General features: G+C 39.6%; 1 protein-coding gene across 1 annotated transcript in view; it reads left to right on the forward strand.

The window, feature by feature from the left end:
* Positions 1 to 22,402, forward strand: part of slit1b (slit homolog 1b (Drosophila)) — a 78,125-nt gene extending 55,723 nt beyond the window's left edge. The window contains exons 22-38 of the mRNA XM_005939966.3: positions 911 to 979; positions 1,852 to 1,923; positions 4,671 to 4,742; positions 4,985 to 5,056; positions 9,483 to 9,646; positions 13,435 to 13,559; positions 13,863 to 13,957; positions 14,217 to 14,356; positions 14,620 to 14,713; positions 14,949 to 15,086; positions 15,273 to 15,501; positions 15,655 to 15,785; positions 19,006 to 19,160; positions 19,267 to 19,478; positions 20,062 to 20,186; positions 20,338 to 20,546; positions 21,050 to 22,402. Coding sequence (XP_005940028.1) covers positions 911 to 979; positions 1,852 to 1,923; positions 4,671 to 4,742; positions 4,985 to 5,056; positions 9,483 to 9,646; positions 13,435 to 13,559; positions 13,863 to 13,957; positions 14,217 to 14,356; positions 14,620 to 14,713; positions 14,949 to 15,086; positions 15,273 to 15,501; positions 15,655 to 15,785; positions 19,006 to 19,160; positions 19,267 to 19,478; positions 20,062 to 20,186; positions 20,338 to 20,546; positions 21,050 to 21,312 — 2,365 coding nt within the window. The 3' untranslated portion in view covers positions 21,313 to 22,402. The remainder of the gene's footprint in view (positions 1 to 910; positions 980 to 1,851; positions 1,924 to 4,670; positions 4,743 to 4,984; positions 5,057 to 9,482; positions 9,647 to 13,434; positions 13,560 to 13,862; positions 13,958 to 14,216; positions 14,357 to 14,619; positions 14,714 to 14,948; positions 15,087 to 15,272; positions 15,502 to 15,654; positions 15,786 to 19,005; positions 19,161 to 19,266; positions 19,479 to 20,061; positions 20,187 to 20,337; positions 20,547 to 21,049) is intronic.
* The last annotated feature ends 27 nt before the right edge of the window (positions 22,403 to 22,429 follow it).

Raw genomic sequence — 22,429 nt, forward strand, 5'->3', positions numbered from 1 at the left:
CATAGTAAATAATGCAGTCTTGCCAGCTTCTGTGTTGGCCCTAAACTGGCTCGTTCAAGTTTAAACAAAGGAAATGAGCTTCATTTTTTCAGTGCAGATAAATTGGAGACGTAATTGATTCTACTTAATAGAGTCACAGATTTATAGTGTAAAACAGGCATATACAAAACATTTATGTGAATTATCTGTGGTATCACTGTTTTTTTGTAGTAACCAGGCTTTTTATAGCAATTGTGGTTTTCTTATTATTAAGTGTCTCCCTGAAATTAACTAAATTCATTGAGCCAGAAAAAAATCAGGAACCTTGTGACTTTGTAATTATGTCAAAATTACTCATGTATTTGCATGGACGTTATTTACCAAACAGGCTTTTTTGCAGATGTTGAAGTATGTGAGGGCTCCTAAACAAAAGTTTTATTTAGCCTTGACTTTATTTGACCTTATTCCCTTTTACTGTTTACATCTACCAACCAAAAGAAGGTTGTCAAACACAAGGCTCAGAGGCCAGAAGTGGCCCGGCAAAGACTCCAGTCCACTGGATGACATTGGAAACTGTGAAGGAGGACGTAAACTTTGGAATTTTCAAAACCTGTTTTACAGCTGTTCCTACTGATAAAAACCTCACACATGCCAATACATACTACATCAAATTATTTAAGTAATCAATAAATAAACCATTAGAAAACATCCTGTTTTCTCAGTCTAGAATAGAAATGTCTGTTTTTTACAAAGGGTCGTTAATGCATAGTTAAGCGAGCTTCTTTGGTCTGGCTCACTGAAGATCGAAGTGTGGCCTGTGAGTTTGACATCCTTAACTTAGAACCTTATCTTAGAATTTGTTTGATAATCTCTGTGCATTATTATTGTTCTGTAGAAATGCACAACAGATCTTTGTCTTTTGTCCCCTCAGGTATCTGGATGGTAACCAGTTCACCAGCGTTCCCAAAGAGTTACCTGCTTTTAAATACCTGCAGCTTGTGTAAGAAACCCTTGACTGAATCCTTCATTCACCCTCACATGCCTCCTCACACTCAGTTTACCTACAGCTACATCTGCTACCACACATGCTTACAGCCTCTCATGTTGGTAGTGAAAGCACTTTTCTTCTCTTCCACCAATGAAAACATCTACTACAGTGAAGAGGTTAATGCAGTAATATACAGTCATGCTGACGCACAAACTCTTGCTATTTTCTTCTTTGCTGTGGAACATTACATTCTAGGCGAAGCACTGAGGTTTAGATAGTGACCAGTGAACAGCCGAAGACTCGTACCTCATTTTTAAAAACAAAGGACGGTCAAAGATTCTCCACACACAGACTGAGGCACATTTTAGACCAGGTAACTAAATGATCCTGACAGTCACACACTGCTAGAAATGCAGCTGAAATCAGAAGCCAAAAAGAAGAAGTAAAAGTAACACTGGTTGCAGAGCAGAACCAAATATGAATTAAATTGTTTTTACAATTTTTTAAAAAGTTTTATGAAGAACATGTGACACTAATATCAATACCTTCAAAGTAAATTTGAGAATAAGGTTGCACATTTTGTATGTTTGAACACTTGTGCAGTTGTTACAAAAAAAGCTGCAGACAAACTCAGTGCTCAGCATCTTCTATTTGTATAATCATCCAGCAGGTGGCGCTGTAGACTGTGTAGTGAATTCAGTAAAACACGCACACAGCTGAGGATGATGTGATCGGTTCACTTTAATAATGAGCAGCATTTTAGTTTTGTGTGTTACTATGTTACAGTACGTGTGCTAGTGTGTTTGTGTCTGTATGTGTTGTGCAGTGGGACCTCTGCAGTACTCTGTGTGTATACTGACTGAAACTGACCTTTGCCTTTCCAGTGATCTGAGCAACAATAAAATCAACTCCCTGTCTGATGATTCCTTCTCCAACATGAGCCAGCTCACCACACTGTGAGTTCATACACACAACTGTTCTTGGTCAAGTGTTACAAGACAAATCAGCACACACACAATGGGCATCAGAAAGATGTCAGTTCACTAAATCACTGCTGTTACAAAACAGAATGCTGAAAAAATGAATCACTTTGAGAAAAATATTAGCTTATTTTAAATTTGATGGCAGCAATAAATCTGTTTATTACTGTGCAGCGTCCGGTCTGTCTGTAAACATGTGGAAACTGAGGAGAGCAGCTGCTGGACTTCTGGGAAAGTTGCCATTTTTGTAGCTGTGATCACTGTCATATTGGGTTTCATGATGCTCCAAATGTCTTTTCCCTTTGTTAAACATGTGGACTGCCAGTTCAGCACTCAGGCATTTCTACTATGAAGCCATGGTTGTCAAAGGTCAGCTGTGGGGGAAGCAGGGAGTGGACCCAAATGCACTCAGGAGTCTGAATTTAAACCCAGAATCCAACTTTAATGCTGATAGTTCACTGGAATAAAAAACAAACTCAAAAAACTGAGGCAAAGTATCTTTCTGTATTGATGGTGCCTTTCCTCATGTCCAAGCAGCCAGTTCCATAGGTACTAATGCGCCTGTATACTGTCAGAGACGCAGACCTGTAACTGTTTGCTGATGACAAGATATAGTCCTTCTCTTTAGTCACAGCACCCAAATTTATTTTAGAAGAATTCAAAATTTTGATTTTTCTGACCACGGAACAGTTTTTTTCCTTAGTTCATTTTAAATGAAGTGGTGATTGTGGATCATACCACATCTCTACCACATCACATCTTCTCCTTGACATTATAGACCTTTATCCTTCATGCAAAGAAAACTGTGTTCACTGACCAAGCCCAGCAGCGATGACAGAATTAAGCCTGTTTCTAGTGTAGTGTCCCAAGCATCCAATTAATTCATTTTTCAGCCTTGTCACATGCACACAATGATTTCTCCAGATTTTCCAAATCTTTTGAAATTATTATGTACTGAAGGTGATGTGATATTCAAAGTCTTTGCAAATTTACATTGAAGAACATTATTGTGAAATTGTCAGAAACAGAAATTTCTGATAATTTGAAATACTTTGATATCCAGTCATGTTACCAATTAATCCAGTTAGTTGGAAAATCCATCTGTTTCTCTTTTTAGTACCACTTGTGTTTCCAATCTTATGTTGCCACCATCTTTTCTGAAATGTTTTTGTGGACATCAAATTCTAAATGAGCTGATATTTTTCTTAAAATGGTACATTTTCTCGTTTTAAACCTTTGATAGGATTTCTGTGCTCAATTATGAAAGAAAAGTGGGTTTATGAGATTACCATGTTGCTTTTATTTTATTTTTTTTAAGATGTAACCCCTTTAAAATGTGATGCGTTTGGAGAGACAGATTTTTAAAAGCTAGAATGCCCCAGGCTGCCACAACACTGGAGCCTTTGCTTCACACAAAGCAAAACAAGAGTAATATTTTGAACTTTAAAAACAAAACGTTCTTCTGGTTTGCAACACATGAAATGTAATGATATTGTTTGTAGTGCTTCTCGTGTTAAAATGAAAATGCTTGTTTTCAAATGTTCATTTCTTCCCAAATCATGAAAAACCTAAAGTCGACCAACTAATGGTGCTAAAAATATTTATTTCACCCCTGAGGAAAGGTCATTGGGTTGTAAAAACCAGACATGGCAGTTGTCAGCACATTTTTACTCTGCTTGTGTACAAAGTGGAAATCTTACCCTAAGAGAAAATTGTGGCCAGAGAAAGAGTCTTGGAGGCCATCGAAAAAAGATGTAGTCACTGAATTTCCACACCATGTTTCAAGGATGTGGCCAGAAGTTCAATGAAATGATTTTTGTTTTGAGGTTTTTTTGAAAGCAAACCGATTTTAGGCCTTAAAGTCTGTTTAAAGGTCCCAAACAGAATAAAGGTAGATAGAAATGTGTTACATCTCATAAAGCACCTCAAGTAGACTCACAGGAGTCAACATTGGGTGGATGTGAAAAGTTTGAAAAGTTAAAAGGAGTTCAAAACAAGCAATCTTCCCAGACCTCTGTTTTCCACGCTTTGTCTCTGGTTGAGGCTAGAGGGTTCAGACTCCAAATCTTCAGCCAAACTGTCACTGTCCATCCATTCATCCATCCATTTTCTACTACTTATTTGGGTCACAGGGCAGCAGTCTAAGCAGAGATGCCCAGACCTCCTTCTCTACAGCCACTGCCCTCAGCTCTTTCAGAATGAAACCACTACGTTCACAAACTAGCAGAGAGACAAGATCTCTTTACCACGTCCTTGGCCTGCCCCAGGGCTTTACCGACAGGCTACTGAGGAGCCCCAGCATCCTAGTCACACGCCAGAACTACTTAAACTACTTAAACATGTTGATTTGCAGGAGCAGTGGCTTTAGACACCCTGTGGAGGAAGCTAATTTCTCCTACTTGTGTCTGCAATTTTATTCTTTCTTAGTCCACTACCCACAGATCATGGCCATAGGTGAGGATAGGAATGTAGGTCTGTCTGACCTGTCTGTGAATCTTCAATTTCCCTCTCGTTCAACTTCCAGTGCTGCAGCAATTTATATCCATGCATTCATACAATTTCTTAACTGCTTATCCAGTTCAAGGTCACAGGGGGCTGGAGCCTCTTCCACTGCAAGAGCAGTCAGACTTTACCAACTGCTGCTGTGTGGGTTGCATTGTGGAGTAAAACACACATCATCTTTGGTTCTGCTGCATTTAATTTGATCTTTTCTTCTCTTCCAGGATCCTCAGTTACAATGAACTACGCTGTATCCCTCCTCTGGCACTGGGTGGCTTGCGCTCGCTTAGACTGCTGTGAGCACACACACACACACACGTGCTCACGCACATACACACACAGTATCATACTTGCGACATGCCAAACCACATCACTGTAACTTCTTCGCTTTATAATAAGCCATCATCTGTTTTAGGACTTTAAATGTCCCTCTGTTGTTGAGGTGAATGAGAGTTGCTGTCAGAGTCACTGCAGTCACTGAGTTTTCAGTTTAACTATTTATAACCTTTTCTGACCCGTAAGTGTATCTGTCTTCCAGCTCTCTCCATGGCAACGACATCTCTGAGCTGCAGGAGGGTATCTTCAGTGATGTGGTCTCCTTGTCTCACCTGTAAGTCTTTATAAATGCAGTCACACATCACACACAGGCTTACAGTACATACACAATGACAGCACCAACTGGCTGCAACAGTAGGAGAGTGGGGTCTGTCCTTACTGACAGAATGAGGTCTGTGTGTATGTGTGTGTGTGTCCATGTGTGCGTGCGTGTGTGTGTGTGTGTGTGTGTGTGAGAGAGAGAGAGATGCATGTTCATTTCCCTGCTTTTATGGTTCCACTCAGATAAAGTCCAGTTCCCAGAGAATGAGTGGTTTCAAGTGAAGTGGTTTGCTGCTGGATTTAATTAGCTGAAGAGATCCATTGCTTCCCATAGCTCTATTGATCTGAGGCCTGTGTGTGTGTGTGTGTGTGTGTGTGTGTGTGTGTGTGTGTGTGTGAGAGAGAGAGAGAGAGAGAGAGAGAGAGAGAGAGCATATACAGCATAATCATCTTCATGCAAGTATGACACGTGATGATCTACAGAGATAGAGATGGTGGATAGAGGGAAGAGAGGCAAAATGGAGATGGCTCGAGAAGGGCAAGATAAAGATAAAGAAGGAGAAGGAAGGAAAGAGAAGGATGATTAAATGTGAGCAAAAAGGATGTAAAATGAGGTGTGTGAGTGTGTGTGTGTGTGGGGGGGGGTATTTTGACTTCTGAAGCATGGCATCATCTCTGCAATAGGACCTTGCTGACTCCCAGTATGTAAAGAGAACAAATTGGGCTGTAAAGTGATCTCTCGTCACTTATTCCGCTGCAGAAACCGACTTTAGCTTTGCTCTGTGATGATTTCTTAATTTCTTGAGGTAGAGCCTGCATTTGAATCCTTTGTGAATTTGCAGCAGTGCGCTACCTGAAACATAATAGCTAACATTTTGCATTAAAAAACCCCCAGTAAGGTCTACAGAAAATTTTGAATTGCACCAATTCTGATTTTTCTCATTTTCTGTCATGGATAAGGTGGTGGTGATATGGTGTATTACCACTATATCACCATATATGGTGTAATGATAGATGCATAAATGGATTCTGTGGTGTCACTGAGAGCAGACAGCTCTGGCTGAGCAGAGGTCTCACTCACCTGCTGTTCAAACCCTCTGTTTGCAAGTTAGGGCCAATAGGGAGACAGTAGTTGCAGAGGGAGGGTGAGGAGAGCTTTAAACGCTACTTTTAGACAAAGGATGAACTGTGGGTCTGCACCAAGGCTCCATAAATGATAAATAAATGTTATTCATGATGCTAAGTTTAAGGTAATAAACTTTAATTTGGCCTTTGAGAACGCCTCTATTGTCTATTGGTTCTAGTACTCTACTGATGTGGTACTAGAACAATGCAGTCTTAACAAACAACATGAAGAACCCCCGTCACCCTAAAGATCCCCATAATGGGTCCAGGCTTTATCTAGTATTCAAGCACAAGTCACACGTTAATGCGTGTGACATTCTGAGTGAAGAAGCTTCCTATTTCAAAAACCAAAACCAAAATGGAAGCAGATTTTATTTTTCATTTCCATTTCATTGAATTTGGTTGAATTGCAGATTTTCTCTTACATTTTCAACTACATGAGTGTTACAGTTCCCTGCTGTAAGGGTGTTTAAATCTCACTGTGGGCTGGTAACACATTGTCTTCATTGTTTTTTAAGTGTTTCTGAGCCATAGAGTCCAAGAGATTTCGGGCTCACTGTGGCTTTACAATTGCAAAGCTGCTGCTAAACCTGAAGTCTTTTTTTTTTCCTGATGAAAATTTCAAAAACAAAAAAGCCCAGAGCTTAGGAGGTTAATCGACTGATAAGAATTGACTTTTCTCTCACATGACTTGAAATGCTCTGACCGTATTCTGTGTCATTGTGGGGACATTTTTGCATTGAGTATATAGTATTTGATCCCACATTTGTCTCCAATTATTTTATCAAGTGGACCACTCATATATGAATACATTTTTAGAATTTCACGAGCATGTCAGTATGTGTGACACTGTCTCTGTGTGAGCACTGAGGTCTGAGAGCTCCACCCTGTGGCTTTGAAAAATATTGCAGCACATTTTGTTAAAGGTCAACCCTCCTTCCTCTCTGATATCAGCGCATTCGTCCCTGTTTTCACTCATTTTAATCCCCTCTTTCTACGTCTTCTCTTCTGCTATATTCTCCTGATACTTTCATTCCCCGCTTCATAATCCTACTTTTTCTAAAGTTATTCATTGAGAGCGCTTGCAGTCACATGAAATAACAATGGCTGTTTTCTTTTCTTCACATGCATACACACAGTCAACAGACAAAAATCTAGTTCTCAGATTTCTATCCCAAGTAAGCTGTCATTATCACAGGAAGTTATCACGCCAGGCTCATTTCCTTTCTGGAATGTCTAAAAGCAAAATTACTCCAGATCTTACTGTGAGCTATGAAATGGCTTTAGCCTTATTTCTAAAATTTAAATCTATACAAAAGCAGGGTTCAGTATGGTTTTATTAAATCAAATCACACCACTTTTATTGTCACGTCACATCACTGGTACAGCACATGTGAGTGAGATCCTTGTATGCAAGTGTCACAAGCAACAGTGGTGTGCAAAAATACAAGAAACATAGGAAACAAGCCAGATGTAAGAGCAGGAATGTGAGAATTATAAGAATAAATATATGTACAATTATAAGGATGTACATGCACGTGTGTGTGTGTGTGTGTGTGTGTGTGTGTGTGTGTGTGTGTGTGTGTGTGTGTGTGTGTGTGTGTGTGTGTGTATACATCTATGCAAAATATACAGAGGTCAGCAGTTTGAGTATTGTGCAAAGAAATGGCACATATGTACAATATGGAGTGCATAGTGTTGAAGTGAGAGTGAATTATTAAAAGGATTTCAAACATATGACATCATTTTTTAAAACCTTAAAATGTTTATTGTTAGTTCTCAAACAAGTGAAACAGTTGTGTAATGCTGACAAAAAAAAAAACACTTGGTGAAACATGACACAGCTGGTTAGTAACAGATCAGCAAGGAGCAGGAGTATAAGAGCATCCCAGACAGGTAGAGTTACCTGCATTTGAAAAAGTCTTCACCAGTAAAGAGTGCCTGGGTCAATAGTTCAGCAGCGATTCTCACTGTGAAACTACAAAGAATTTAGAGATTTCATTCCCTACAGATCATAATATCATTAAAAGATTCAGAAAATCCAGAGAAATCCCCCCACACTAGAGACAAGGCGGAAACCAATTTTGAGTGGTCGTGATCTTCAGGCCCTTGGGTAGCCCTGCATTAAAAACAGACACAAGTCTGCAGAATGTGAATCAGTCTGTATTAGTTTACACACACATGGGCAGCCTAACATGGGGAGAGACTGTTACAACAAGCTACGATGGATAAATGTAAATATGAGCGGAAACAACTAGAATGTGAAAGCACTGTCAAATACATTCAGGCAGATCAAATTGTTCCAGCTGTGGAGTGTGTAAATGTCCACAATATTAAGTATTAAGAAAATATGCTTTAAGTAGGGAGAAGAGTCTGGGTAAAAATGTTAATATACTCCTCCCATGGGTTTGCCACAAATCCATCTGCATGCCTCAGGATCCTGAAGGTGCACAGGTCCTGGAGAAATGGCAGATTGCAGTCTGCCTTTGTCCTTGGCAGTGGCTTCAGAGTAACAGATGGTGATGGAGGAGGTGAAGATGGAGGTGTAGAAGTGTAACATCAGTGTCTTTGGCAGATTGAACTCTGTCAGCTGCCACAGGAAGTGTTGTCTATTGTGTTTTTTCTTTTCTGTTTTTGCAAAGGTATCATTAATGCTAAATGATAAATGTGCAGTTAGGAATAATACAAGCTGTAATCGAAGGTTATAGTCCTGGATCACCTTGGTTATCACATGTGGACATGAGGTTAATGTCAGGGAGGTGCCAAGGTGTATTCTGTATGCATTCCAGCAACATTGCTCCATTAAAAACATGTAAATAAATAAATAAATACTTTTTAAAATAAAGTATCAGTGCCTGCACTCAAGATCTGTCACCCATTTTGACATTCAGAGCATTAGAAAACAACAAAAAACCCAAACTGTGGAGCAGCTAAACTCCCAGCAAGAGTGAGGATAACGTTTCACTTTCATGTAGGAACTGGACTCCTCACCTACCAAGCACTTTAACAGAGGTATCAACAGAAGAGGTGATGCAATGCAGTGGTTAACTGGTTAAATCCAGCATTAGTATAGCGTTCCAACTGTTAGAAAAGGCGTGTAACTCTAAAACCTCATCGTTCTAACATCACTCTCCTTTTTTCTCTTCAAACCTTACCACTCAATCCAACTTTTGTAGTTTCTCTCTTGCCTCATTTTCTCTTTTCGTGCCTTCAGTGTACTCGCCTTCAGTGTACTCCCATCCTTCCTCCAAAACCTGTTTTCTGTCTCACTATCTCCATCAGTGAGCGGACTCTTCATCTGCTTATTTCTTCAGAGCAATTGGAGCCAACGCGCTGTACTGCGACTGCCGTCTGCTGTGGCTGTCAGAGTGGGTGAAGAGCGGCTATAAGGAGCCTGGTATCGCCCGCTGTGCTGGCCCCCGCGGCATGGAGGGCAAGCTGCTGCTCACCACGCCTGCCGACAAGTTCCAGTGTGTAGGTAAGCTGGCAGTGAAAAACATGCGCACCTTACAGCAGCTTTAGTTTTATGCATCTCATAAGACTTTGTAGCTGAATAAAATATTTTACTTGGTTTATAAAATTGCTCTTTCACCAAACTGGCTTAGCATTCAATCTAAAACTGTTCACATGAAACACTAATATAATTTGTTGTCTGTAGGGTGAATTGTAAAGAATACAGAGTTAATTGGCTATTTCCATCATATATGATTTTTGCCATTGAATTTGTATAATGATCAACGCCCACATACTGTTGCTTCGTAATAGATGATATTTAATGAAAGGTTTTCTTTTCTGTTTGACCTTCAGAGGGTGTTGACTGCTGTTACTCCCACACACTAACAGCTAAAGACACTATAGTGGATCGTGTCTTTGACTGTGAAGTTAAAGTATGCAGAAAATTGCTTTAATAAAAATGTGCTAAATTTTGCTGGCAAGCTGTTTGTTTTAGACTCACAGCCTTCACAAACACCAAATATTCAACAATGAGCAATAATAATTCAAAATTAAATTAGAGTTAAATTAAATTAGTAAAATCACAATTACAGTTTTAATTATTGTAGATTTTTTTAAAAAAAAGAATAATTATCATTTTTACTAAATGTAGTAAAAAATAAATGTTTTGCATCCGTATATATGTATAACAAAACGCAAACTTTTATTTCACTTTAAATAAAAGTCCAGAAACTCAGAATCACCAAACTAAATCCATTACCAACAGCAACCACAGGAGAAAACAACAGGTATAAATACACAGAAAACACACCGAGGGATAACAAGGGGAGTGGAAACAGCTGGGTAACAACAGGTGAAACTAATTAATGATAATGAAACCGGTAAAGTAAAATCAAATGCAAGGCTCAAGGGACATGAGACTGCCAAAATAAAATGGGAAATATAACAAGAGAGACTCTAACAAAGAAACAGGGAGACTACAACTAAAACCATAAGTAATCAGATCAGTTTAAAAAGGTATAAAAATGCATACAAATTAAAAAGTTGACAAATAGTTAAGTTAAAAATATCCATAATCAATATCAATTTTATTAACAAATGTTAATAAAAAGTAAAAAAAACAAAACAAATGCACATGACATCAAAAAATCTAAATTCAAAAAAGGAGTAGGAGTAAGCAAATCTATATTTAGCTCATCATACATACGTTTATCTCCTTTGATTAGACAATCTGATAATACTATAATAATATATACGCTGTAAAATATTGTCTATCTAAAACAGAGTCTTTATACAGTTCTCTATAATTATTTACCAACACCTATCCAAAAGTATTGCTTTCATATGTCACGTATGTGCTTATCCATATTTAATGTATAGTACAACCATATAAATATTACACTCTGTCCCATCCATTGGCCTTTTTATAAGAGTTGTTTGTATAATATTGAAACTTATTTATATTTCTGCATCTTTTCAACCTTCCTCCAAAGACTGCTAAACACATGCTCGTCATTGTTGTCAATGTTTGACACTGATGATTCACACATGTTTTAGTGTATTAAGAGTGTATTAGCCTGTAAATCTGAGTGTGTTTTGGCTGTGTTAGCCTGCCAGTCCTTTAAAGAGGACATGCCCTGAACTATAAGACATAACAATGATAAATCACATGTTATTTTAAGAGTATAGTATTGTCATAAAACAATTAACTGTACAAGCAAACTGTTTTGGTAGAAGCTGTAACTGGTCCATACTGAAGCTTGGTATTTTTACATAGTGATCCATGATGATTGAATCACTTTTGGAGCAAGCCTCAAGTGCAGGCTTAATAAGCTTTACCTAGGCACTGATGATTATTTACAATTCTAAATAATCATCAGTGCGTAGGCAAAGGGTCCGAAAAGATTACTGAGTTTTAGAATAGAGTTTGAAAAACAGGGACGTGTCTACATAGAGGGCACCGGGTGGCTGGGTGGATTTTTACACTGTGGTGTTGTTACTTTTATATAAGTAGAGAATGTAAAACCATCTTCCCGCCTTTATTCAGCTATAATACCATCAGTATTAGGACAAAGGGGAATACACAAGAGTCTGAAAAAATGTTAAGCCAATTCTCATTGCTTAGTGTATTTGTGATTTCCCATGGGGCATCCCTAACCTGTTCACATCAAAAAATCTTGAAGTCGCCCCTGGTGAAATAATCGTCTCACTGAAATTTGACAGCATTCGTCATTTTTAAATCCCTTCTATGCCTTCGTTGCCCTTTTAATGTCTATTTAATCTGTTTCTAGAGGTTTTGCCTATCTCTCTTTGCAATTTTATACTCTTTTTGTTTTTAATTTAATCTCCTTTCTTGGAGTATCTAATTTGTTTGCATTTGTCTTGCCTTCACTTTTTGTTGTTTATCTTTTAGAGCAGAAGCATACTAATACAAATATTAAAACAAGAATTTGTTAAGAAGGTGCATTTAATCATCATCAGCTGGTAATATCACTCAGATGGCTTTATTTGTTAATCAACATTTGACTTTTGAATGACTTGTAAAGCAGTGGATAGAGGTTAGGGATTCAGATTTCTCCTATGTTTTTCTCTAGCCTTTTTCTGCTTATCAAAAAAACAAAAAACAAAGCAAAACTACTGACTTAAAGTTGTGAAATAAAAGGCAACAAAGTTACTAAGAGGAACAGCAACTGCTGTAAACAAGAGTGCACGGAGTTAAAGTTTAATTTAAACATGGCACCGGCGAAAAGAAAAGAGGCCCCAACATCATCAAGCCCAGAGGTTTAATCGCACTCTCTTTCTGGTGTGAACATAGTGTGAATTTTCCTTCAGTGGCTTCCTATCAGACTTTGTGTGCATTAACACTTTAAATGATGTATTTCTAAAATACTATTGCACTGTAAAATTTATTGTGGCGGTTCACTCTAATTAATTATTTCTCACACCTTCTGTGAAGCCTTTTGCAAACAGGGTGGAGCTTCTCTTGTCATTGCACAGGAACAATTTTTCATTTCACTTCTTACGAGTCTTGCACATAGTAGGAAATGTCACTTCTGTAAAGAGTGCAAACAAGCAACCGTTTAATAATTTGTCACTTGTCATGCTGGCACACAACAGTAGGAGTATCCAAAATAATAAAGTAGATAGGCTTTTTTTTTGTATTATATTAATAAACAGTGGTTATTAATGCGTCTGTCACAGCTGTTAGTGGATCTATTTTGAACCCAATTAGTCACTGTGTCACAGCCTTATAATCCCAACAGGGTTCAAATAACACAAACCTGTTCTGCACCTCAAGTTTTGCAGCATTGCAGAATGATCACGTAGTCAGTCCAACCCAACCCTGTATCTCACATATGTGTAAAACTTGCTATAAATCAGATGCAGATACTCTGGCCTGTGTGCTCAAACCAGAGTCATGTCAACCAACACACCAGAATACAAATGTTCCTCAGGCTTTTGCCAAAGCAGAGCAGTTTAAATAAAATAAAAAATAAAAAAACAGACACAACATAATAGATGTTTTTCTTTAAAAAGAAATACATGTGTTTCATTCTGATTGATTCATCTAACAGCAAAATAATTCATTATAAATAAATGTATCCATTTACTGTGCACTGGACTGTGCACCAGAAATAATTATATCTGGAAATTAAAGAAAAATAAAACATAAATGTTTTGTTTCTAAATTTAGGATTGGTCATTGCGTCTTGCCTGTGATTGATACATTTGTGTATTTGTCATGTGTGCCTCACATGTGTGTTAAAATGACTTGTATAGATTTTACAGCTGTGTATGTTTGTGTAAAATAAGGTCCGGTGGAGTCATCTGTTCAGGCCAAATGTAGTCCGTGTGTGTCTTCCCCCTGCCAGAACCAGGGCATCTGCAAAGTCCACCACACACAACAGTACACCTGTGTCTGCAAGTCTGGCTTCACGGTATGCAACTATGTGTGTGTGTGTGTTGCTTGTTGCAGTTTGAGTTTGAGGTTGTATTGTTTTCTTAAGCTTTATCATCAAAATATGAGCTCTGGCAGTCCCACAGTAATATATTTACAGAGCTAGATCTGATGTTTAAAGCCACTGATCCAATATTTTATGTGTTCGTGTGTAGTCTGTGATTGTTTTGAGATCACATCTGTCTCTGATAATCCCATCCGGTTACTCAGCTTGGCCTGATCTGTTTGTCTATGCTCATCAAAAATATGCTGTCAATTCAGTTTGCATGCATGTGGTGTGTAGGGCAAACACTGCGAGACTCCAGTCGACGCCTGCGTCAGCAATCCCTGCACCAATGGAGGAACCTGCCTGAGTGATGAGCAGACTAGAGGATTCAGGTAACAAAAATTTGGTGAAAGTAGCAGAAAAAACCTCTTTACCAACCCCACCAACAGATTTGGTCTAGTGGATGGATGTGGCATCATGTTGCAGAATCAAGCCCACCTGCTAAGATTCAAACATTAGTATGCTAAAATATATACCATGCTAATAAACGTTTGATATTAGCGCGTTAATGCATGTAGCACATGGAAATATTTGAATTTGTCTAAATGTTTCGTCTTCATAGTCAAGTTTCTTCTTTTGTTCTTTTTTAAGCTGTGCATGTGCTTTTGGTTTCCATGGCACTTTTTGCGAGGTGAACGTGGACGATTGTGAGGACCATGGTTGTGAGAGTGGCGCCACCTGTGTCGACGGAGTTGGCAACTACACCTGCTTGTGCCCTCCAAACTACACGGGTACAAAAGCAGCATCTGAATATTTATTACATTTTACAAACTGTTCACTTAGAAAAATGCTGCATAGCTGATCCATCACAGTAACATATTGAGGATTCCTGTAACAGTCAAAGGAGCTTGCAAAGAAAAGCGTCTGGACTTCTTTAAGTTAACTTAAAGAAGTCCAGACGGAAAAAAGGACCTTTGTCAAAAGAAGCAATGCACCACGATGACCTGGATGACTGAGAACCTTCACAGACAGATTCCTGTAACACTTGTTTTAGGTCTGCTGTGTGAAGAAGAGGAAGGTGTTTGCTCTCCTGGTAGAAACCCCTGTCAGCATCAATCCACCTGCGTCAGCACTCCAAACGGCCCCAGGTGAAAATGCACACACACACACACACACACACACACACACACACACACACACACACACACACACAATTACTTCAGACTTGGCTAAGTTTGGGATCCCAGATGAGAGAGAAATTACAGACACATGCAGATAAACATATACAAAGTTAATTTTTTCTAATGTTTTAATTGACTTCCCCAAATCCTACACCATTTGTTAATTAGTATTTATGCATATTTGTGTGTGTTTGTGTTCCAGGTGTGTATGCATCCCAGGGTGGGTGGGGCCAGACTGCGGTATTGATTATAATGAGTGTGTGGATCATCGATGTCAGAATGGAGCCCAGTGTGTTGACCATCTGGATGGCTACAGTTGTGTTTGTCCGCAGGGATACAGGTGCTGGCAACCTTAAAAAACTATGAACTGTGCAGATACAAATCTAAGAAACTGGGTACTGTGAGTTTCCTTTATCATCATAAGACCATAGTGCTGGTTTGATTATCATGGTAGGAAGTGGGATCATTGTATTTCTTTGTATGTCATGTCTGATATCCTTTATTATGACCTCTTTTTCCTCCTCAGTGGTGAGTTTTGTGAGGTGGCCCTTCCTGCCCCGCTGCCCTGCCAGCTTGCTCAGTGTCAGAACGGTGCCCTCTGTGAGGAAAAGCTGGGAACTGCAGTGTGTCAGTGCCTGCCAGGCTTTGAGGGTCAGAACTGTGAGAAGCTGGTCAGCGTCAACTTTGTTGACAGGGATTCTTATGTTCAGCTTCAAGATGTCAAAAACTGGCCTCAAACGAACATCACGCTACAGGTGAGAACATGCCCACAAGTCCACACCTAGCGAGAGCACGTGTTAGGTGACAGACACGGAAGAGTGTCAGAAATCAATTTCAGCAGCAGCAAGTTCAGACACACACGCACACAGACCTTTATTGGTGTGTTTTTGTGCGTGTCTGTGCGTTAGGTGTCAACAGCAGAGGAAAATGGTATCTTGCTCTATAACGGGGACAATGAGCCAATCGCTGTGGAGCTCCATCAGGGTCATGTCAGGGTCACATATGACCCAGGGAACCAACCTGCCACTGCTATCTACAGGTAAACACACACACACACATACACACACAGTGGTCAGAAGGACCACCCGTCACCCATGGCTGATGGGTGGTCCTTCTGATTCTCATGAAAATGCTTAAATAGACATATTAGGGAAACATTTAGAAAAGCAGGATAATATATTCTAAGCACAGTGTCAGAGGTTAATCTCACACACAATTTCCTCACACAACACAATCGCAAAAATATTTCCAGAAACAAAATCAGTAGTATATTGTAGTATATCCGTAGTAATCAGGGGTATAACTTGAAATTAGATTAAATGTCTGTATAACTGGCATACTGAAAGACAGTTTCACAGTATTCTAAAGCTGCAATGTGCAGCATCCCTCATTTAGTGCTCAGTAGCAGTTCTGGATCTTAAGCAATGCCATTTTTGTTTTTTTAACTTGGCTGTCTGTCATTTCTATGGGTGCACGGACAATAGAGTAACCAGTGTTTGCATTTACCATTGCTGAACTTTGCTACAGCATATAAATCACCCAATGAACAACCTGAATAATGATCTTCTCGATGCTACTTGATTTCAGCTTGTTGGACAGACCGTGCCTGCAGGCCTTGGTGTTGCCTGACGCAGCTGGCTAGGGGGTGGGCATGGGGAAAAGAGGTGCTTTGCTGGCAGGCTTTCATCTCCATCCTGCCAAAAGCTTCAGCTGGTCTTTTGTTTGTTGTTGCAGTTTAATTCACTGACTCCTTCAGCATGAGTGAGAAGTGGTCAGAATCATAGACTGTCTATAGAAAAGAAGTTTACTAAGCACAGCTACTTCCTCTCAAATTGGACTAAGTGACTCACTGCCACATCTTGAGGTACAAAGTGATATCAGGTGACTGCACAGGCTGGTGCACGCTGGTTAACTTGGCAACGCATTACTTAAAGGTTTTTCATATCATGACTCTGAATTCTCCACACTGTGTTGAACAGTTTGATTCAGTGTTCTAAAACATCCATCTATTTTATCTAAATCCCCCTTTTGTATTACAGTCTCTCATTTGTAGCTGAACCACAGAAACACTTTCAAATGAAATATAAAGAGAGAATTTTATACTACAAATAATGTTTCCTTGAAGACATCCAGTTGATTCACCAGGCCAAAAGCTGCGTTTTATTAAATCTGGTGACACAGAGAGACCAACAATGAGGCAGTGCAAATCTGAAATAAATATCCTGTTTCTACGGTGTATTTTGACAAAGAAGACATTATCAGGCTGATTTTCTGGGAATGTGCAAGCTTGGGTTCATGCTGTGAACTAAGGACATAACACTTTACTAAAAACCAAGCATTCAATCAAGCACATCTAAGAATAACCATGGTATAGTTCTGAAAAATATGAATGACTCTCTTGGTAAGAAGGAGTCGTTCATATTTCATATTGCATCCCCAGTAAGAATGCTTAAACTTTATTCACTAGTTTACTAATCTCATATGTTAGCAGGAAAAATGGAACCAGACATTTGTTAAATTTAAAGGTAAAAAAATGTGGGTTTCAGTTGTTTTAATGCAGTAAAATAAACAATCAAATGCTTCATTTCTCCTAAAGACAGGAAGTAAATGTGCACTACATTTAGACTAAGCACTGAAGTTGTACCGTGTGAGGGTCATGATTGGCACCTGAATTTGACCAGCTCAACATGTTTAACATTACACTCAACCCTCTGATTCACGCCAACTGCTGCATGTTGATTACTGTATTCTGATCATCAGAAGTTCAAAAGCTGAGAGTTTGTTGAGCTGAATAATCCACTGGACTCCTGTCAGGCCCTCATCATCCTCTCAGCTCACTGTAGCTCAGCAACCACGCTCAGCGCTCGTTAGGTCTGTGTCGTTGCTCAGAGACAGTCCTGCTTTATTTGGGAATGTGGACACATGACATCAGCGCTGTGGGTTTTCTGATTTAATCACAGATTCAGCCAGAGGACACTTTATAGTTGAGAGTCCACTTGATCAGGTATCAAGTGCTTAAATGTTTGCATGGTTCAGTGTTAAGAAGGAGGAGGCACGGCCAGCTGGCAGCCTCCCGCACACACGTGCTTTGGGCAAATCTGTGTGATGTGCAGCTGCAGACGAGAGGGCTTTGGGACCAAGATGTAAAAAAAAGAAATGAACAGATAAAGACTTGAGAAGAGAAGAGCGATGAGAAAACTGGAAAAAAAATGTAACAAGTGACTAAAATTAGAGACAAAGAAAATGATATAGGTCATGTGACCCAGTGTTTGCGTTTCATTGTATTTTGTTTTCTATTCGTGTTCTGGTTTGAGTTAAGTTTACCTTATTAATCCACGCCTTTGTTAGCACTCGGCTGGATTACTGTAATGCACTTTATATAGGGATCAGTGCTTCGTACATTACTCATCTACAGAGGGTGCAAAATGCTGCAGCGCGTCTTTTAACTGGCACTGGAAAGTTTGCGCACATCTCCCCTATTTTAGCTTCACTTCACTGGCTGCCCATTTCTTTAAGGATTCATTTGAAAATTCTTTTATTTGCTTTTAAAGCCCTCCATGGCCTAGCCCCATCTTATCTTTCTGAGCTGCTACAGATTTATACACCCACCCGCTCTCTCAGGTCAGCTGATCGGCTATTCCTGAATGTACCCAGGACTGAGTGGAAACTTTTGCTGTAGCAGCTCCAAAACTGTGGAACGATCTGCCTTTAGAGATAAGACAGGCCTCTTCTCTGCCTGCATGATAGCAACCTTTCATGGCCATTATAAACTGACTGGCATGTTAGTCATCATCAATGTTCAGGGAATAGGCCCAGAGTTGTTGTTGATATTTTTTTAGTTGCTCTAGTAATCATCTTTGAGTTTAAAGCTCTTAACAGTCACCAGGTCGATTTTGGATTTGGTTAATATGCACAAATTATTACACAACTCTTTTCCTCTTTTTGAACATCCAAATGGAAAAGTCTTGAAGTTACTCGTCCAGCGAATGCAGGGACAGGCCCCACTTCCACGAGGCAAATGTTTAGTTTAGGGCACTGTACATTAGTTCACCAGCTTCTTGCATTAAAGGTTAGACTGATCATTAGTATCTAAAAGAGAAAGAAAGACAAGTTGTTATTCATTTGAATAATACCAGCAAAAATCAAAGTGGAAACAGTCACTGACAAAAAGACGTAGCTGCTCCACTGTCCTTCCGCTCAGTTACATTTTTACATAGTGCCTAAAACATAATGCAATGTTGTTGCCTCCTCCATAATAGCACAGAGACTGTCAACGATGGGCATTTCCACACGCTAGAGCTGGTGACCTTTAATCGGATGGTGAACCTGTCAGTGGATGGAGGAGAGCCAACAACACTGGACAGTCAGGGAGGAAGTCGTCCAGCAACAGGGGAGGCCCATCTGTATGTGGGAGGTAGGACCAGGGCTTCACACCTCAGTTCAGACATGAACCTTTGTATTCATGCTCCACAGTTTTGTGGAATATTCTGACATAACCAATTGATTTTCTGTCTGTCCAGGTATGCCTGAGGAAGTGATGCCAGCCTCTCTGGGTCTCTCCTCTCAGACCCTCAACACGTCAAGCTTCCACGGCTGCATCAGGAACCTTTATATCAACCACGAGCTGCAGGACTTCACTCGCAGCCACATGAAGCTGGGGGTGGTGCCGGGCTGCAAAGCCTGTCGCAAACTCTACTGCCTGCACGGCATCTGCCAACCCAACGGTCCACAGGTAGCAACACACTGTCAGCAGTGAAACCTCTTGCAAATGTAATAATGGCATAGATGTTAAATTAAAGCATATTTTTTACATAAATTAGGAGACAAACATGTAATTTACAAAGAATGTTGTCAAAGTGTCACAGTGTGATTATGATTTAATTTAGCTCTAGTTTCCAGATCACTTTTAAATTTCCTGTTTTCCTGAATGAATGAATGGTAGCTCAGTGCTTTTGGGTGTAATCAAGCTATTACTGAGCTAATATAAATTAGGTTATACACACAGTTTTTTATTTGTCCTGTCTTCCTCCCATTATCCCCAACGAGTTGCTGCAGATGGCTGCCCCTCCCTGAACTGTGAAGGGAGTTTTTCCTTCCCACGGTTGCCAAGTCCTTGTTTGTAGGAGGTTGTTTAATCATTGGAGTTTTCTCTGTGTTATTGTAGGGTCTCTACCTTACAATATAAAAGGCCTTGAGGCAACTGTGGTTCTGATGTGATTCTGTATGAATAAAATTGTGTTGAACTGAACATAGTATATTAAAGAACTGGAGTTTCGTAGAAAATGAGTAAAGCACAGATGTCTTCTCTCTCACAGGGCCCTCAGTGCCACTGCCAGCAAGGTTGGACAGGACAACACTGTGACCAGCCAGTAACAGGAGGTCTTACTAGAGTGGATGTTGTCACTCTAGCAGCTGGTGCCAACCCCTGTGAAGGCAGCAAGTGAGCAGCACTTATCGTGGCATGTTACATGCTTAGTACAGGACGTGTGCTTCCAAATGTCTTCACCCATTACTCAAAGTGGTTTTTGTAACATTTATAAAATCCTTTTTTAATACTGATTCTTTTCCTCATCTGCTTCTTTTAATTCCAGGTGTGTGAAGGGTGTGTGCGTGGTGCTGGATGCAGAAACATACCGCTGTGACTGCGAGGAGGGATATTACGGTGCACTGTGTAACCTCCAGAAGGAGCCCACGGGCTCATGCCGGGGTCTGAAGTGTCTGCATGGCCAGTGTCAGACAACGGAGGATGGAGAAAGGTGCATCTGTGAGCAGGGGTACACTGGAGAGAGCTGTGATATAGGTGAGTCAGGATGAGCAGTCGGTATTTGAAATTGTTACAGGGTGCTGAGAGGTTTATGTATTTAAGAAAATAATGCCAGCCTTTAAAACATGTATCATGATTTCATGGGTATTAAATTATACTCTACTTGATATTTTAAAAGTTAAGTTTTTACTTATTACTAAATGAATAACATAGTGTAATCGCTCACACGTCAAACTACCATAAACTGTGTTTATGGTCTCAGATGGTAGTTTCTGTGCAGTAGAAAGATGGTAGTTTCTTTTAATCAAAGACAGATGAGTTAAACACTATGAAACACTAAAAAAATGATTTCTGTTAATAGTTAGTTTGGCCACTCTTCAGTTTTTTGCATTTTTCATTTTTTATTTGTGTCTCACACTTTAAGAAAAAGTTCAAATTTAAAAGTTTGATCACGCAAAAGGTCAAATATTTTTCATCTTTACCTTATGGAAACACAGTTGGACCCTCTTTTATCCATCTGCCTGTGCTACCTCCCACAGAGTCCCCATGTCGAGGCGAGCCAGTCAGGGATTACCACCGGCTGCAGCGTGGCACCATCCTCTGCCAGACGTCAAAACCTTTTTCCTGGGTTGAATGTCAAGGTCGCTGCCAAACGACAGCGAAGCCGGACATCAGCGCCGCCTCCTGCTGCGCTCCTCTGAGGGTGCGACGGCGGCGGCTCACCTTCGAATGCGACGACGGCACCTCGTTTACGCAGGACGTGGAGAAGCCTGTGGAATGTGGCTGCAAGGAGTGTGTGTAGTACCAGTGGTGCACACACGCACACATCCAGACACATAGTTTCAATCACAGCAGACACACACCAAGCTAAACAGGTACACACACTGTAGGATTTGTCTCATTGAAAAACAGACATTTTTTGGTGTTTTGTGCTCAGACGCAGTTTTGTAACATAAGACACTTCTTCCCTTTCGAGACATGAAATCAACGAGTCGACCTCATCATCATCAACTTCCTTTTCTTCACCTGCTGTAGGAGAACCTTCTCTAACTACCAAACTCCAGCTCATTAGTCATACTTGTATGGTGAGAAGCCTCTGTATGCCTTCTCTTTGTTACCCCTAAAATCGCAACAGCAAACGGTGATTTGTTGGAGGAAGTAAAGGCGCTAATTATTTCAGGACCCATTTACAATAAAGAAGCTTTGACATTCAAAATTGATGAGAGAATTACTCCATTTTTTCATCAATGCAAAACATCTACCAAACCAGATTTAATTATCTTACAATATCACGTTCAACAGTGTTGTTACAGAACTTTATACGATGATCTACTACTGAAATTCTCAACCTGCCATCAAGCATAAACTCAGAAAAATGCTCAGTTATTTCTTCACTAAAGCTCAGTCTTCTGTCATATCAATCTGTTTCCTTTCAAAGTAGTCTCAATTTAGGAAAATAAGCACAAATTTGACCTTTTTATGGTCAAGTGCAGTTATTTAATTTATATGTAAGAGCTGTGCAAATTTCCACTTCAGTCTGGCATCTAAATTTATAAAACTATCCAACGTCAATGATCTGAATAATATCACCTATAACAATTGATTGACAGGATCACTAGACACTTTATAGCAAAAGCTTTTTAAAAAATACTAAATAACACTAATGCTAATAAAACAGGCGTTTATTTGTGGCTTTGGATATATAACTCTATAGTGCTTCTCTTTCTGTTATAATAAACCAATCATATATTGGTCTTCAGATTTATCTTGTCAAGGAAATTTTTTTGAAATACTGCACAATACTAACATTCTCATTTCACAAAATTACATTTCACAAAAAATTAAGATTAATCACAACACGTTTCTATGTCGAATTCAAGAACAAAAAACAAACACACTATATATATATATATATATAT

Source organism: Haplochromis burtoni, unplaced genomic scaffold (assembly GCF_018398535.1).
Source record: "Haplochromis burtoni strain Fernald_Lab_line unplaced genomic scaffold, NCSU_Asbu1 Contig_269, whole genome shotgun sequence".
Classification (NCBI taxonomy): domain Eukaryota; kingdom Metazoa; phylum Chordata; class Actinopteri; order Cichliformes; family Cichlidae; genus Haplochromis; species Haplochromis burtoni.